Source organism: Terrapene carolina, unplaced genomic scaffold (genome assembly GCF_002925995.2).
Source record: "Terrapene carolina triunguis isolate 2854851 unplaced genomic scaffold, T_m_triunguis-2.0 Scaffold182, whole genome shotgun sequence".
NCBI classification, from domain to species: Eukaryota; Metazoa; Chordata; order Testudines; family Emydidae; genus Terrapene; species Terrapene triunguis.
In genome coordinates, this window is record NW_020664533.1 from 2,363,372 (window position 1) to 2,379,388 (window position 16,017).

General features: G+C 40.6%; 1 protein-coding gene across 1 annotated transcript in view; it reads right to left on the reverse strand.

Moving 5' to 3' along the window:
- LOC113407043 (transcriptional activator GLI3) overlaps positions 1-16,017 on the reverse strand; it is a 248,807-nt gene that overhangs the window by 153,029 nt on the left and 79,761 nt on the right. Inside the window, exon 3 of the mRNA XM_026654133.1 lies at positions 11,003-11,245. Within this exon, the coding sequence (XP_026509918.1) occupies positions 11,003-11,245 (243 nt within the window). The remainder of the gene's footprint in view (positions 1-11,002; positions 11,246-16,017) is intronic.

A 16,017-nucleotide genomic window follows, 5' to 3' on the forward strand; every position in this document is an offset into this window, starting at 1 on the left:
CAAAGCAAACTGGGACCAGATAGCAGGATTCTGCAAGAATCCCTTATCTCAGTGCTAGCGGATGCTTCTCCTCTGATTGTCTTGAACTGCCACCTGTCCCAGGCATCTTTGAAGGCAATGCTAAGCCTGTGATGGATCTGACCTCCTTGAGCTGAGATTCTTTTATGTCTTTCTTCATTTTCTGCTCTGTTACATTCTTTCCCTGCAACACACACTACATGAAACAAAGGGAGTTCTCACTCCTTGACTCACTGTCCCCAGCTATTTGAAAGCAAAAAAACAATGTTAAGGATTATACTCTACCCGCAATATGGAGCTGTCCTTGGGAGACAAGCCTCTTATTTTTGAGAGTTATAACTAGATGGCTTTTACACGAAGGGACTTTACAATGGGGTTCAATGTAGCTGGGTGCCAAGATATGAAAGCTGCACATCAGAGATAGCTAAAAAACAAAAAGCTTTAGAATGCAGAAGTATATTAACAACCACATTAAAAAAAAAATAACCAGGAAGCAACAAGCCACAGAGACTACACTAAATTATTAAACTGTATGTATGCAATCACCCTGCATTGCATGTACGCATCCTATAATATTAGTGTCCAGCTTATAATAATGTTGAATTCATCTAAAGGAATAAAAGCCGTAGTCATTTCAGCTAAAATAAGAGCTCTGCTACCTGATGCATGCATGTAGTGCACATATAGAATATAAATACATTACACCCACGATAGTTAAGGATCAACAACACACACACAAATGCATGCAAATTGGGTATGTTCCATTGTGTATGAATGGTGCATATGTATGCATAGATCATCTACTGTAAACTATCACGTCTCAGGGGTTCAGCCCGTTCTACAGGGAGTGCGGGGCAGTGGCCTATATAAGGCATGATGTCATAAACACAACCCACCACTGGTACTCACTAGTCGAGAACATCTCAGCTGGGGGGCAAAACCTGGAAGTGGGGTTCAAGAGGCTGCCCACTGGGCTGCATCCCACAGCTTAAGAGAACAGCATAATTTCTGGGTCAATAGGACCCTGAAGAGCACCAGTGAGGGAGGGAAGAAGCAGCTCCTGCTGCTGTAGCTTTTGCCACCATCCAGCTCTTGCCCAGCACCGAATTCCACAGCAGTTCCTCACCCCCTTTCTCCTGCCTGCACAGCATCAGCAATAGGGCAAGGAAAGTGGTAGGTCACAGGGCTCTGGAGGTGGCTTCACAGCCCGCAGGGGAGTGGTGCTGAGCTCTGGGCAGGCCATGGATAAAGTAGAGGGAAGGGCAAAGTTCCTTTCCTCCCCACAGCAGCACCAGCTCATAGCAATATTATACAAACAGACTGGAGCTGGAAATGAAGAATATGTTCTCCCACTTCAAACTATGTGAGAAATTGCAGGCGGGCAGAATTAAATACATTATCCAAATGGGGTGAAGGAGGATGTTAGGAATCAAGCCAATGAACTGAGCATCAGATCTTCATTCTAGGCACACACAGACCAGCAAAGATTACAATAAACAACCCTAAACAAGCCGTTATACAGGGCATGCCAATTAAGAAATGCATTAGGAGGAAGAAGTTGAGAGAAAAGAGCATCATCTGGAGCCACCTTCCATCACAGAAGTTCTAAAATAGAATTGGTGGTGAGTACACAGGGGCTAGACTGTGCAAAAATATAAAGGGGAAGATAGGATTCTTCCCATTCCTACACCAACCATCACAATAGTAGCTCTTGTTCTTCTGGAACACAAGAACAGTGCAAGGCTAGCACTGACAGAGGCACTAGCATCCCCAAAGTGGGAGAAAGAAATGCTATGGCCACACAAACCTCTTTACTGGCCAGCAGAGAGAATGTGGTAGGGACCACATTGGATCACACTCCCTCAGAAACAGTGTACATGAGTAGTGAGAGCAGGCAAGCCCTCAGACACAATGCCCTCAGGAGCTCCCACTGAGGCAGTGAGCTCCCACCCTGCCAGGACATTTTAGCCTACGCCACAATCTAGCCCATAGTTTACAATACACTTGAAGCTGGAGGGCACTATACTAAACATGTGATTTGTCACATGTTGCTGATTTAGATGGAAAATAATTGTCTTTTCTTTCAAATGACATGCCCTGTGCCACTCCACATGAGAGAAATGAAAAGCACTTCTCTCAGGTCAGAAGTTGTTTGCTTGGGTTATGCCTGTTTGTCTTTGTAACTCTTTCCTCGGCAGCCAACAAAAACCACTGTGCAAGAACTTGACTTGGATTTCATTCACAAAAGGTCTCTTCTAGTCAGCTTTGTTTACTTGTGTACAAGCTTGTAGAATTTGTGTGCTTAGAGATCAAGATGAAAGGTCATAGCTGACATGTCAAGTAAAAGGTGAAAATTTGCAAAACCATGATAATCACAGAACAATACACCACTATAGATCCCAAGTTAAGTAGAAGGCCAAGTGAAGGTGAAAGTGACCAATCTCTACATCAAAGATTCCACAAGCCAACAAACCTGAGGGCTGAGAGATGCAACTACTGGAGGCTGGGATATGCTTGAAATCCCCTGCCAAGCCTCACTTCTTCTTTCTAGTTGCTAAAGAAAAAATCCTACTACTACGCTATATCCTAGATCTATCCTATGAAAATTTTGACAATCTCAGTGGAGTGCTTAGACATAAATATAGAGCTTAATCCAAAAAAACCCTCAAAACCCCACACCCTTTACACACAGGAGTAGTCCAATTTCATGCCAACAAGAACATCTCACATGAATAAGGGCTGCAGCTTCATGCCTCCAAACACGTATCCGTAGGTGGGTAGATGAAAAGCACATGATGAAACATAGCAATATTTTACAATTTAAAATATGAAGTGTTAGAATGACATTTATTTCAACACTTTCTACCTCATCAACCATTTACTTCAACACTTGGTAAAGTGCTACACTCAGCTGTTACCACACTAAGCCATTTATTTCACAATACGTTGTGTGTCATTTGGCTGTGGCCTTGAACTGCTGCTACAGGAAGCTAGAGATATAGAAATATTGATACACTCCCCTCCAATTGAGAAACAGTAAAATGGATCCCTAGGCATTGTAAATACAAGTTATGACTAGATCCGGGGAACCGGCAGGATAAGAGATTAGAAGGTAGAGCTACAAAGCTCACAGGTGTGAAGTTGTCCCATTGACCTCACTGGGTTTTGAACCAGGCCGCTACTGCTGTTTGGGAAAAGGCAGCGTTGAAATGAGGAAGAGGAAACAGAAATCAAGAAAAAGGGGTTTGTTCAGTTTCTTTGCAGCCTCTCTCTTAGTACAAAACAGCAACACACAAGCAGTTTAGTTTTGAAATGTCATTTTGTTAGCTAGGATGGTGCTTTAGATAGCCATGAAACACCCAAACCCCATTAATATAAAGCCTAAAAAACCACTATAGTATATCCTTTTGCTCATTTATTTTTACAAGGATCACTGTCCTTTTAAATTTAAGTTTCTGAGAACAGCACCCATCCACCCACAAAGAGTTAGAGGTCGTTAAACTATGGACAGTGGACCACAGAACACTGCTGGTGGCCACATGGTGTTGGCTCCTCTTCATTACTTTCAGCAGCAAAACTGCATTAAAATACAGCCAAAAGTACATAAACATTTTTCTAATATTACTTTTCCATGTTAGCATTTGCTGTCTTTGACACAAGTTATGCAACTGTGAATGCAGGGAGAGGAGTCCATTAATCCCTGTATTGAAATGTGGTCCATGCTATGAAAAAACTTGAGAACCCAAGTTGTAAGTGATTCAAGCAGTGTGTTAATAAGGGGTTAAAAGCTACAATGCAAGCTTTCAAAGAGCAAGGAATTGCAATGGTGTGGCTAACAGCGAGCTAATTGGGTAACTAGGTGTGAATAAAAGGAAGCATAGAGTATGGTCAAGAGGCTCTTGTCCTAAGTACTGAGCTCACTCGAAAGAAATGAAGGCTTGTCCACTAGCAATTCTGAAAATGGTTCACTAGCAGAAGCACTTACATTGCCTTAAGGCAGAACCATGTTCAAGTCTAGCCTCCCAAATGGAGGTCAAACATGGTGCTGAGAAAGGGTTGTATCACAGTTTTAAAATTGTACTGTGTAGATAGAAGTAGGCAGCATGGTTTCTAAAACACATTAAGTACCTTAACAAAGCAGAAAGGTGCTGCTCTGACAGGACTAAAAATAAGCTGAACTTTAAAGTTTGCTTTCTGCAGTCTGTGCTGAACATAATGGGATAAATTTTCAGTTATCCTGATACAAGCCAGTGAAGTCTTTTTCAACCACTCCCGGGGACCACGTGTAGAAAGACTACTGCAGTACTATGGTCTTCTTCAGCAAGCTCACGCATTGCAGAGTAGCCTGAGAAATGTGAAGCTACACATCAAGACTGCAAACTAGTCCTCTGCAGCTCTTGATTATTGTTATTATTATTCTTTATTTGTGTTGTGGTAGCTTCAAGGAGTTCCAGTCATGGACCAGGACCCCATTGTGCTAGGAGCTGTACAAACACAAAGATCGTCAGAGACCAAGTTGCCTGTGGTTTGCCATAAACACTTACGCTGTTTCAGGTGAAAAGTTCCTACACAGAAATACTTTTTTTTGGTGATAAGCAATATCACAATCTAAAGACAAAATTAATGCTTCAGCAAGCACGATAGCATTTTGATGGCACACAGCATAGCCACGTGGGGGAGACCTACGGTTTGTTTCCAGAGTATAGAGGACTAGAAGCACCCCAAAACCAGCACACTGAGCAACTAGAGAGGAGAGTTGTTTGGCATCATCAACCCCTCTAGCCAACTCAGAATTTGACAGAATGTGAAGGGTGCCCCATCCAGTGTTGTGCTGCTGAAAATATGGAGGCACAGCGGTTGTAATGTAGGGCCACCAGGGTCTGTCTAACATGAGTATAGAGGCAGTGACAAGATGCCCACAGGGACCCAAAGGTCCACATGTCGAGGGGCTCAGAAACCTTTAAAAAGGAAGTCTTAAATTCTAAATCACGGATGTTGTCTCCTGCAAAGCCAAAGACACACAACAAACAGAAACCGTAAAGCATCTAAATATGTACCTGTCAAATCAAATCGCCGGAATGGATAAATATTTTAATATCTATAGCCTGAGACTCATAAAAGAGAGCAGCAGTACGGCATTCCATTCTGAGGGTGAGGGAGAAAGGGGCTATACACCGGGAAGGGTTTCTTTTCCCCCACCTCCACCCCTTCTTAAAAACTTTATTTTTAAAGAGGACTTGGCCCACTGCATCTAGGTGCCAAAATGGAAGAAGAGCTTCATTGAAAATCTGCCCCCAGATGTGCGTGTGGCACACGCTGGAAAAACTGGTCCTACAGACTGCATTGTCATTGTGGCTTCCAGTTAAAAATAAAATTACGGATAAAAGCCCTATAAAATCCAAGGTCAAGATTTACAAACAAACATTTATTTAAGCCAAAAATTAAAAACAAACAAACAAACAAAAAAACTTACATTATCTTAATTCCTATTTCTGGATCTCTTAGGTCCTTTTGCCATTGAGGTGCCTACGGCACAATCTGATTGAAAAAAATTAGGAAACAAAAATGGAGCGAAAGACAAATGTCTTATTTTGCTTTTACATGCTATTCCCAGCTGTGAATCTATCTGCGCAGGGGTCCAGGCAGAGGCAGCCACTCTGATGCCCCAGACTGAGCACAGCACATTCCAGCGAGGGGCTCCAAAACAGCGGCAGGACTTCAAAGGGGAGTGTTGCACTGTGCTGAACATCCCAACAGCAACAACAGCGGGCTGAACACTGAGCAGCACTTTCAAACTTCAGAAACTTCGTTTTTGAGCAGTTCTGCAGCTAAAGAGGATACACTGCCCCATCTAAAATTTTGAACAAAAGCTGCCACGGATCCCAGGTTTGGTTTTGAGAACACACAGATTTCTCTGTCTGTTTACAACTTTTATAAGGCACATGTCACCCCATGACAGCAAAGCACCAGAGCTGGTTGAAATTCTTCCAAAATTCAAAATTTTGGCAAACATTTTTGCTATTTTTTTAACCATTTTCCCACCACTCTACTAAGCACTAAACTAACATTCAGTTTTGTAATAAACACTTTCTTTTATGAAATATATTAAAAGCTTGGATTTAACTTTTTTAAACAACCACTCCCTGATGTTAATTTGAACCCACTCCAGAAACTGTTGTAAATGCACAGTATTATTACTGACTTGGATCAATCCCTCTCACGAAAAATGCTGCAGGAGGGACTTAGGGAGTAAATCTCTGCAAGGATCCCTCACAGATACACTCCTCCTAATGTCCAATGAGAGAGGTGAAGTTTGGCCCCACAAAGACTGGCCATACCACCTGCCACCCTCCAATCTTGGGAATCCACAGGCGGTCAGAGTTGTGGTAACAGAAATTCTCTGTGTCTGCTACAAACACTGGGAACCCCCTGGGGGAACTCAACAGAAAAGATAATATAGGTCTCCTCTGGACCCACTCAGTTTCTGCCATATATCTCTGACAGACAACAGACCCAAGAAAGTGCCCCCCACAGGATCTGGAGGAGGATGACAGGAACACTGCAAAAGATGCAGCTAACTCCCATTCCATGTGAAAGTGGGAGAGATCCGTTCTTGGAAGCCAGGTAGTTCCTCCATGCACTGATCAGTCAGCAATGACCTAGGCTACTATTATCATCTCAATTAGAGGGTCAGTTTCATAACAGAAAGAAGGCTGCCTGTCAAGAGTAGGTAACAAAGAAAAAAAAAATTATTAATGCCCCCAGACTGGAGTTTTGAGATAACAATTCACATTCGCTGAAATAGGATAAAAAAATTTGGCAAATACTTGCTGAATTTTTTTTTTCAATATATGAACAGGTGCATCCAATGAGCTGCCGTTGTGTTGTTAATTTGGTCATGCCTGAACTGCTCCTCTTTGCCTCTTGGTCACTTTGCATTGATTCTGAGATGCCACTTGACACTACAAGATATGATCTAGTGCAGTTATTAAGGGCCTGATCCTCCCCACCCAATGCAGTGAATAGGAACTGAGGACACTCGGTTTAGATAAACCCTTTAAAATGTAAAATTCCCCCTCCCCCAAGAAAATAGTGTAAGTTTCAAACACCAGCAGAAACACATCCCTGTAGAAAGAGTGGGGCAAGGACTCCTTTCAACTATACACCTCCACCCTCACTCACTTCACTGGGGCTGCAGAGATAGCAGAATTCTGTCCATGCTGTTCATGAACATCTTTCACAGAGACCTTTAAATCTAAGCCAACTGAGGTGTCCCTGCCTTTTACATAAGCTAATTCTTTTAGCTTTACTAATTAGGAACTAACAGTTCCTTCAGATGAGCTGCGATACCCAGGAAGAATATGAGCAGTATGTTTTAAATCAAAGTGTTTATAACAGGAATGATTCATTTTTTCCATGAAGAATGACAGGCAGCCTTAGCACAGCCATAAAATTGCATGGGAATTAAAACTGGGGAGAGAATAACAAAAGGAACTACCTACCCTAACCCCACCTCTACAGACAGCATTTACACTAAGAAGACTCAAAATAACCAATGTTGTATGAAACTTCAGAAATGCAAGGAGATCTGTAACCATGCCAAAAAAAGATTTCCTTGGGGCAGGTTTACATTTGAAAGCTGCAGAGGTGAAGCTGCACCGCTGTAATGCTTTAGTGAACATGCCACCATGTCAACGGGAGAAGCTCTCCTAGTGACATAGCGCTGTCTACACCATGGGTTAGGTCAGTAGAACTGCGTTGCTCTGGGGCGTGGATTCTTCACCCGAGCGATGTAGTTATGTTAGTTGGTAGGGCAGACCTGGCCTTAGTAAGGACAGAAAAGGTGTAGCATGTGAAAGGAAACTATGGCAATTTTGTCATCTGCCCTAAAATCTTTTTCAAAGAAAAAGCAGATTCATGCAATAGATTAAATGGATGTAAGAACCGTGGTTCCAATAACTCTTTCACTGTAAAGATAGAAATGAAAAACAAAAATTGCCGAGTGCTGCCTTGGATATCTTTCCCCTCTCTTATCAAATCTAAGACAAATGGCACTGGCCCAAACAGGAGGCCACTCCCTCATTCTCAAATGTTAAATGGTTGAGGTTCTCTAGAGTGGTACATTAAAAGGACTGTCAGCCCCAGAATATGTTTGAGCACTGCTCTTTGAAAATCTAGTCCACTCAAAACATACCTTCATCTCCCCGCTACTCTCTGCAAGAGAGCAATCACCCCCTCAGTGATGGATTTATTCCACACATATGTTGTAAATATTGGAAGTAATAGTTACCATCACTCTCTTTAATTAAAAAACAAAAAAAAAACAAAAAACAAAACACCCCCAAACCCACATATATAGAGACACGCACATTTACATGTAGAAATGTGAAGTATTTGAGCCTTTTCTAATAACTGCAGCTCCTGGAGCGGACATGCATTCCACACACAATTGACTTAAAAGCTCTTTTTTGCTGCAATAAAAATATACAGATGTCCTCTTTCAAAAAAAAAAATTTATTTTCCCTTTTCCTGTGTTACAGGAAACCTACCCACACTTTTAAATACAAAGTGGGTATATATAGAAGCACAAATTAGCCATCTTGAAAAGTCTGTATTTTCCAACCACAGGAAAACTAAGGAATTACTGTGAATGTTTACATACCCGGCTACATTGGATTAAAGCAGTATTTTCTCTCCATCTGCCCAGCAAAGCTGGCAAGAAACTACGGAAGACAGTGGACGGCCTTTCTGGTTGTTTCTTCACCTGTTGCTACAGTGGGACTGGGATGTGATTACATTATTCAGTGTTCTTCATAAGGACTACTAAAAATGTCAAGCTGAATACAATCACTGATTTGATAAAAGCACATCTTTTATATATAAATGATGCAACTAATATGAAAAATTAAGTCTGTCTGTCTTCTTTGCTATAAATTTAGCCAGATGCTCATTCATTTAGTTGTCCTCCTGTATCAAATCTATTACAAGTAAGCAGAAATGTGATGGGGTTTTATATGGTATTAATTGCTTGAGGGATTTTACAAACCAAAAAGAAAAAAACTGTAAAGAAATTCCCTTTAGCAGCAGTGAAGTAGGTCTGCCCAGCTGATGTTTTTATACTTTGGGCACTTTTGCGGTTTTGCAGGACTAACTATCCCCCAACCTCTCCTTTGTGCAGGCTAGTTATATGCAATCTTTTGTTTTCTATTAACTTACTAAGAACCTTGCTCCCAATCCAATGCTTCTGTGCAGGCCACGTCACAACAATGGTAGCCAGGTGCTAATGGTCAAGGTGTGGGCATATTAGGTACATTAAGCAGTGGTGACTGGAAAGGTAATAAAAAAAAACAACAACAATTCAGTCGCAGGCTGAGAACCTATTGCCAGTTCTGCAGTAGATACCATGCAGTATCACTAGCACCTGTGACTGGTTTAGGAAGGGACACCGCAGCCAGTCAGGGATCAAAGTAGCATTTGTCATCACTGAAGTCATCTTAGAACTCTCTGCATCTCAGCTCTGCAGCAGTACAGTGCACTCACACAATTGCCATATGCTCCCAGAAGTCTCTTCATTCACATATTTTGTATTTACATGTGTTAGAAGCTATAACGTGTGAGCCAAATCACCAATGACATGCAAACTAATATTTCTATAGGCTACTGCTTGACAGTAGTAGTTCTTTCTGCATGTTCTGTGTTCTCCTGCAGGCAAGTCTGTCAGCAGTACGCTGTATACTCTGCACACTCAAAAGATGAGTGACTAACTTGCTTAAAGGGTTTGAACAGGATTGGGGGTGGGGGGAGAATGTAGCAACTGAAATGTCATGTTAGAGGAGAGCTGAAAACCCCCACCATCAACTTTTTACTTAACAAGTATAAAGACAAGTGTTCATTTTCTTATCTAGCCTCCATCTTTATTAACAATCAGACTCTGTTAAAATAAAGGCAGTTGGTGAGACTTAAGGTTGTGAGAGACACACTTTGATCTGCACCCTGATGAGTGCACATTCCCCTTTGCTGCTAGCCCAACTAATGAAGGGATAGAATTAGCTTTTATCCCTGGCACTTTCTTTAGCAAGAAAACATGCGCTAATCAGCTGTCCTCACTAATCAGTGGTCTGGCTAATGACCTTTTGCCTTAAAACACTAAAATTTCTGAATTATGTGGGGGAAAAAAAAACACAGACTGGCCCCTCTTTGTGGGTCTTTAGCCTATCATCTGGAACTGGAGACTGGAAGGTTAAATGGCAAATCTGTATCCTGACAAGGTGATAAATCTATAATCAAAAGGCACTAGTCTTGACACCTCAAGATGTTCATTACTACAAAACTAAATGATTTTTTTTAAACTAGAAGCAGATGAAAAAAATTGCTTAACTCCCTCATATTTTGCCTGTGGAGAAATCCATTCCACATCTGTGTTCAAGTGTCAGTTACTTTCTTACTTTTTATTAATGCCTGAGCAGGACTTCAGAGGTTGAAACCATTCACTTTTTTCAGTAACTCAGGGGGACTGTAGCTGGGGAGAAAATGACAAAACAAAACAAAAAAATCTCTTTCCAAAAGATGTGTTCCCTCCTTTCTTTAAACTGTAGTTAAAATAGCTTTTAAAGAATTGTTTTAAAGCCTATTTGTTTTTCCTCTCTGCTCTTTTTAAATTAGGTTTTTTTTTTCATGTGTTGCTAAGAAGGTGGAGCAAATACAACATTTGATGGTTCATGAAGATTAGCAACAGATGATACATGCCCTACTGAAGTCTCTTTTGAAGAGGCCTATGCTAATTTAGGGATACAATGCAACTGTTTACAACGTTTTCCTACATAAACGAAAAGAATAAATATTCTTATATTATCTTAGACATATACAGGCAAAATGATTCATCCTGAGAGAGATGAAAAGTGCCAATACAAAATGCAATTAAATATGACAGCTTCAGTATCCTTCCAGTCTTGCTTTCTGAAATGAACTTGCATTAAATACTCACGATAATGAGGATCCATGTAACCATTCCTGGGGTCCATTGCAAAAACCGTCCCACGATAAGGTACAGAAGGCTCAGAAAGGTGCGATATAGATCCATGGATCTCCTTCTTTATTAATGAGGCCCTTTCCTCACTAGATGTTGAAGGCTCTTCACTGATTTTACTGAGGCCTTGCCCACCTTGTGGCTGCATTGTGATTGCGTTTCTTCTCTCTCTGTGATAGGTCTGTCCAGGACTTTCATCCTCTGGGGAAAAAAATGAGAACGAGAGAGAAAGAGAGAGAGAGAGAGAGAGACTCTTTTAGACCACTTATAGCAAATAAAATAAAAGTATTTTTCCCCCCTTTTCACCACTTTCAAAGCCGCAATGTAAGTTTGTGACAGTAGGTGCATGTGTGGTTATGAAAGATGTTCTGGGATACAAGCTGAAAAAACTAGCCCACTCAGACCAAGTGGCAGTTGAGCAGTAGATCATCATCACCCATTCACTGATGCATTTACCAGCGGGGCTATTAATCCTACACGAACGGACACAGACTTGCTGTTTTCTTGCCTCTGGGACAAGTAGGCTGGAATTTTTGGCTGCTTGACTGGGAGGAAAAAAACAATTTGTCACAAACAGGAGAAGATGAACCCTGTTAGCTGAGACTAAATCAAGTCTAGCCACCCACTGCTGCTTTGTATTTGCCACTGTGCCGCTCCATCCCAAAAAGATGCACTGTTAAAAGACAAGAGCCTGGAGTAATAGAAAAGGCCCTACTCATTAAAATTAAGGTAGGCGACAGTATAATGCGTTTATCCAGTTCCAGTTACTCAGCAAGCACAAGGTACGAGCAGTAAAGTCACCTGCTGTAATAGTGTCACCCACATATGTCGAGATGTACAGACTTGGAGGTTAACACTTTACAGCATTGAATTAAACATCTTTCACACACAAATACATTAAAAATATAGTTTACACATATCTGTATGTGACCAGTATGGGTGAAATTCAGCTGCCCTACATGGAACCCAAATGACTGGATTTTCTGTGGCTGATATGCAGAGGAACTAGGAAGGTGAATTCCAACCCCCAACCTGGGGCCAGTGCCTAGGCCTGAAATACAGGCCTTGCGCTCGCTTCTCCAGGGGATGGGCTGAAATGGCTGTTTCAGCCCACTCTGAGTGTGTTGTTATGGCCATGGGATCCATGACATCACTCTTACTGTGGCCCTTTGCCCAGTCTCTCTCTAAGCCACCCTCTAACAGCCTTTAACTTGATGTAAAGGGGGTGCAAAGGACCCATCCATGGCTACTCCACCGATGGCTCCCACACAAAGCCCCACCCTATATGTATTATATACACACACATTTAAAGAGACGCAAGCAGTGCAGGTGTTCAACCGTTAACCACACACTTTCAGGTACCTTTCACATGAGACATATGACTTCAAAGTTCCATCATCTACACACATATCTACAGCCTTCTGACAGTAAATCATTGCTTATATAAGGGCAGGAAGAGATCTGGTTAACAATTCTGTAATCACTGGCTGGAGTCCTGACCTATATCTACAAAGTCAGAATATTTGGTCTCCAGATTCCTGTTTCCAGAAGGCCCACTTTATAACTATGCACTGATAAATATTGTCCTACATAAATATTAAGAGATATGTTCATAAACAACTGCAGAAAAGTGTTCGGGAGCTCATCAAAAATTCTGGTGCAAAAACAGATAACAAGAACACTAACCAAAAACACATTTAGGAAGAAAAAAAAATGTATGGGCCACTATTTTATAATTGATGCACCAAAAAAAGAACAGTTCAGAATGATAAGAATCCAGCTTTAACTGTCAAAGGCCAGAACATTCAAAGTTCTGGCTAAAAGTTCATCTTTAACTCCCCCTCTTGTGCCTACTCAGTACAGGGATAAGAAAGGGTATAAACCTAATTCTAATCTCTCACAAACTTTACACCACTTGTGACTCCACTGACTTCAGTCGAGTTACCCCTGATTTTCACTGCTATAAATGAGTTCAGAAAGGGGGCCTGTGCATACAGCAATATCTAAATGCATCAGGCTGAGTTCTGACCACTACGTAAACTAGCTTTTATCAGTCTACAACTTTATTTTAAATTTAGTGTTTTGGGCACATTTTTTCCCCAAAAGTAGCAAAGAAAAACATCAATGTAGTTTGTGTAAATGTATGGATTATTTGTACATTTGCAATTATCATATCAACCCGCTTCTGAAGAGGAGCTAGTCACTGGGCCAAGATCCTCCATGTTCTCCCATCTGTGCATAGAGGACTTGCGGGATTGGGCCCATGGTGAAGTAGTTAATATAAATAGGGACAAAAATATTGCAGAGCTAACAATCTTTGCCTGTTTTTTTTTCCTTTGTGTTAATATGCATAAGCACTACTCTATCCTCTGGATTAATGGGGTTTAAAGTTTTCCTATTTTTACACTGAAGCTGTTTTTAGTTTACAACTTATATTAGGTTTTATAAAACTGCTTGTATAACTTAAAAAATAGTCCAAGTAATTTTTCCACCAATTTTCTCTCTGGCTCAAGCCTTTTATATGAAGTTTCACCTTAGAGTGAACTTTTGCAGACGAGATGCAAACTCTTAAAAATAGGGGATTATATTCTATTTGAAATGCTGACAGACCCTTAACTAAAGCAGGACTAACCTATGCTACTATACTATGCTGAAGTGATTTGTATAGCAACATAATCAATTTGAAAATCAGATAAGCATTTCATTTCTTTAACTCATGTAAAGTTAATATTTGTTAAATTGCCATCCCAGAATAGAACAAGAAGTCCATGTCTGTTTGAATAATTCAGTTTTATTCTGTCCCTCTCAAGACCTGCATGTGTCAAGAATCAAGGCACCAATTACTGGTATGAAATGAGATGATTTTTTTAATTGCTGACTGAAATTCAAACCTACTTTTAGTAACTTTGAAAATTAAAGCAAAATGTGTTTCGTTTTAATAAATAGCTCTTTAAAAGGAGAAAAAATATTTTCCAACACCAACAAATTATTTTTCCTCATAAAAATAATGCTTACTGTTTAGCCAGTCAATCATTTTTGAACACTGCTTCCCCTCTAAATAGTCACACAGAAATATTTTTTTAAGTAAACAACATGGCATTTTTGCAATAATAAGGAAATCCAATGGATAAACATTTTGTTAAGAGTTTACTTCATACTCTGCACCACAGAGGTGCTTTTGATATGGGAGTAGATGAAAAACTTGACAGTACACGCACTCCAGAATACAAATAGCTGAGTGATTTGAAAGAATTCTCTATACACTGAAGGGAAACTTTTCTTGCAATAATTCTGCCTGCTCTTGTAACTGCAGTAAAACCACTTCAGTGAGCCAAAAGGCGAAAGCTGTCTAATCTCATTCTGTTTCAGCTGAATTGTTCAATAAAGTTTAAGAGTAAGTGCAGACAAGCTGCGCCAGGCCAAATTATTGACAGAAACATACCGTCCACCATGGCAACAAGTGGGAGTCTATAGCAAAAATGTAAGCAAACAACCCACTTCTCTAGCAGCATCTGCCAATAGATTCTTACAGCCAAACACAAGACAACGGTTACTGCTATCCTATGTTTAAAAAACGGCCTGCTTTAGGGTCAAAAGAAACATCTGATTTACTAAAAAGTTTCAGAGAGATGAATGATTTAAAGTCAAAGGGCCTGATTCTCCTCTCACACCTGTTTTGTACCCCCACTTTTTAGCACAGTTTCTCCTGACTTACTGAGGTATTACAGAAAAAGGAATCATGCCCAAATGATAAATTTGCACTAGCTTCTCCTTCTCCACATGTGTCCCCACTGAATGATAACTAGCTAGTAGCCACACACACGTTTAACAAGTACCCAATCTGGAGCTATCAAATTAATCCAAGATTCTCCCATCTAATGGGAAATATATTTATTCTTGGTATTTAGCCATACTCATTTTTTTAAACATAGCACCAAAGAATACTTTGTTTTATTAACAAATCTTTTCAAAAAGCTTGTAATCGATCTATTTGCCTAAGCAAATGCATTTTTAATTATTTATTTTGTTTACCTAACAAAAATGAAAAAAAAAATAAGGGAAACAAACATCAACATGTCAGTCCACTAAACTTCTTGTCTCCGTTAAACTTTTGTTTGTTTGTTTTCATTAACGTTCTGCAGACACAAGTGGAAACTTTTTTATTCCAAGCCTTTTAAAGTCAGTTTCACACCACTGCTTAAGATGCTGAAGCTCCCCTCAACAAAATTCTGAGATGCCCACATTTAAATGACAAGTCATCATTGTAGCTAAGGCTGCATGCGTTAGGCTTCATAATCATATTTCTATATGCAACTTGCAACTAGCATTATTGTCTTGCAACTGATTAAGGAGGACACACGTCATCTGGGTAAGAGAACAGACAACATACTTACAACTCAGTCCAAAAGACCCTGGCTTACTCTCTCGAAGCTCTTCTCTTGACCGAAATTCTCTAGCTACGGGTATGTGGACATTCCTCTCTCTCTCTCTCTCCCTCCCCCTCCCTCTCTCTCAGAGGCAGTGCTTCTCCCATTAGAGGAATTAAAAGTGGTTGGTGCCATGCTAAATTTAACAAGCTCATTAGTATTCTTCCTGTGTGCTTCCTAGTGAACTCTCTCTATTCAAGCAGCTCTCTCTAGCTGAGGGGGTCAGGCGGCTAATCATTAAATCAAACTAATGTCACCCTATCACAATCGGCCTAAGAGAAGGAGGGTTTATTATTTCAGTTTATGCTAAATAAACGGTTTTACAAATGGTCTCCAAGCAAGGTCAACAGCAGCTTCAATTACAAGACAAACTTAACAAGAGTTGCTATAAACCAAGTGCTCCGTATTGACTTAAGCACAAGCTCTGCTCCGCATATTGCCACTAGCAGGATTGTACAGGAATGCATATTGTAAAATAAAGGAAAGGGTAATCTTTTCTTTGCCAGAATTTGTGACTGCACAGAGACTGCTCATTCACCTCTCCCC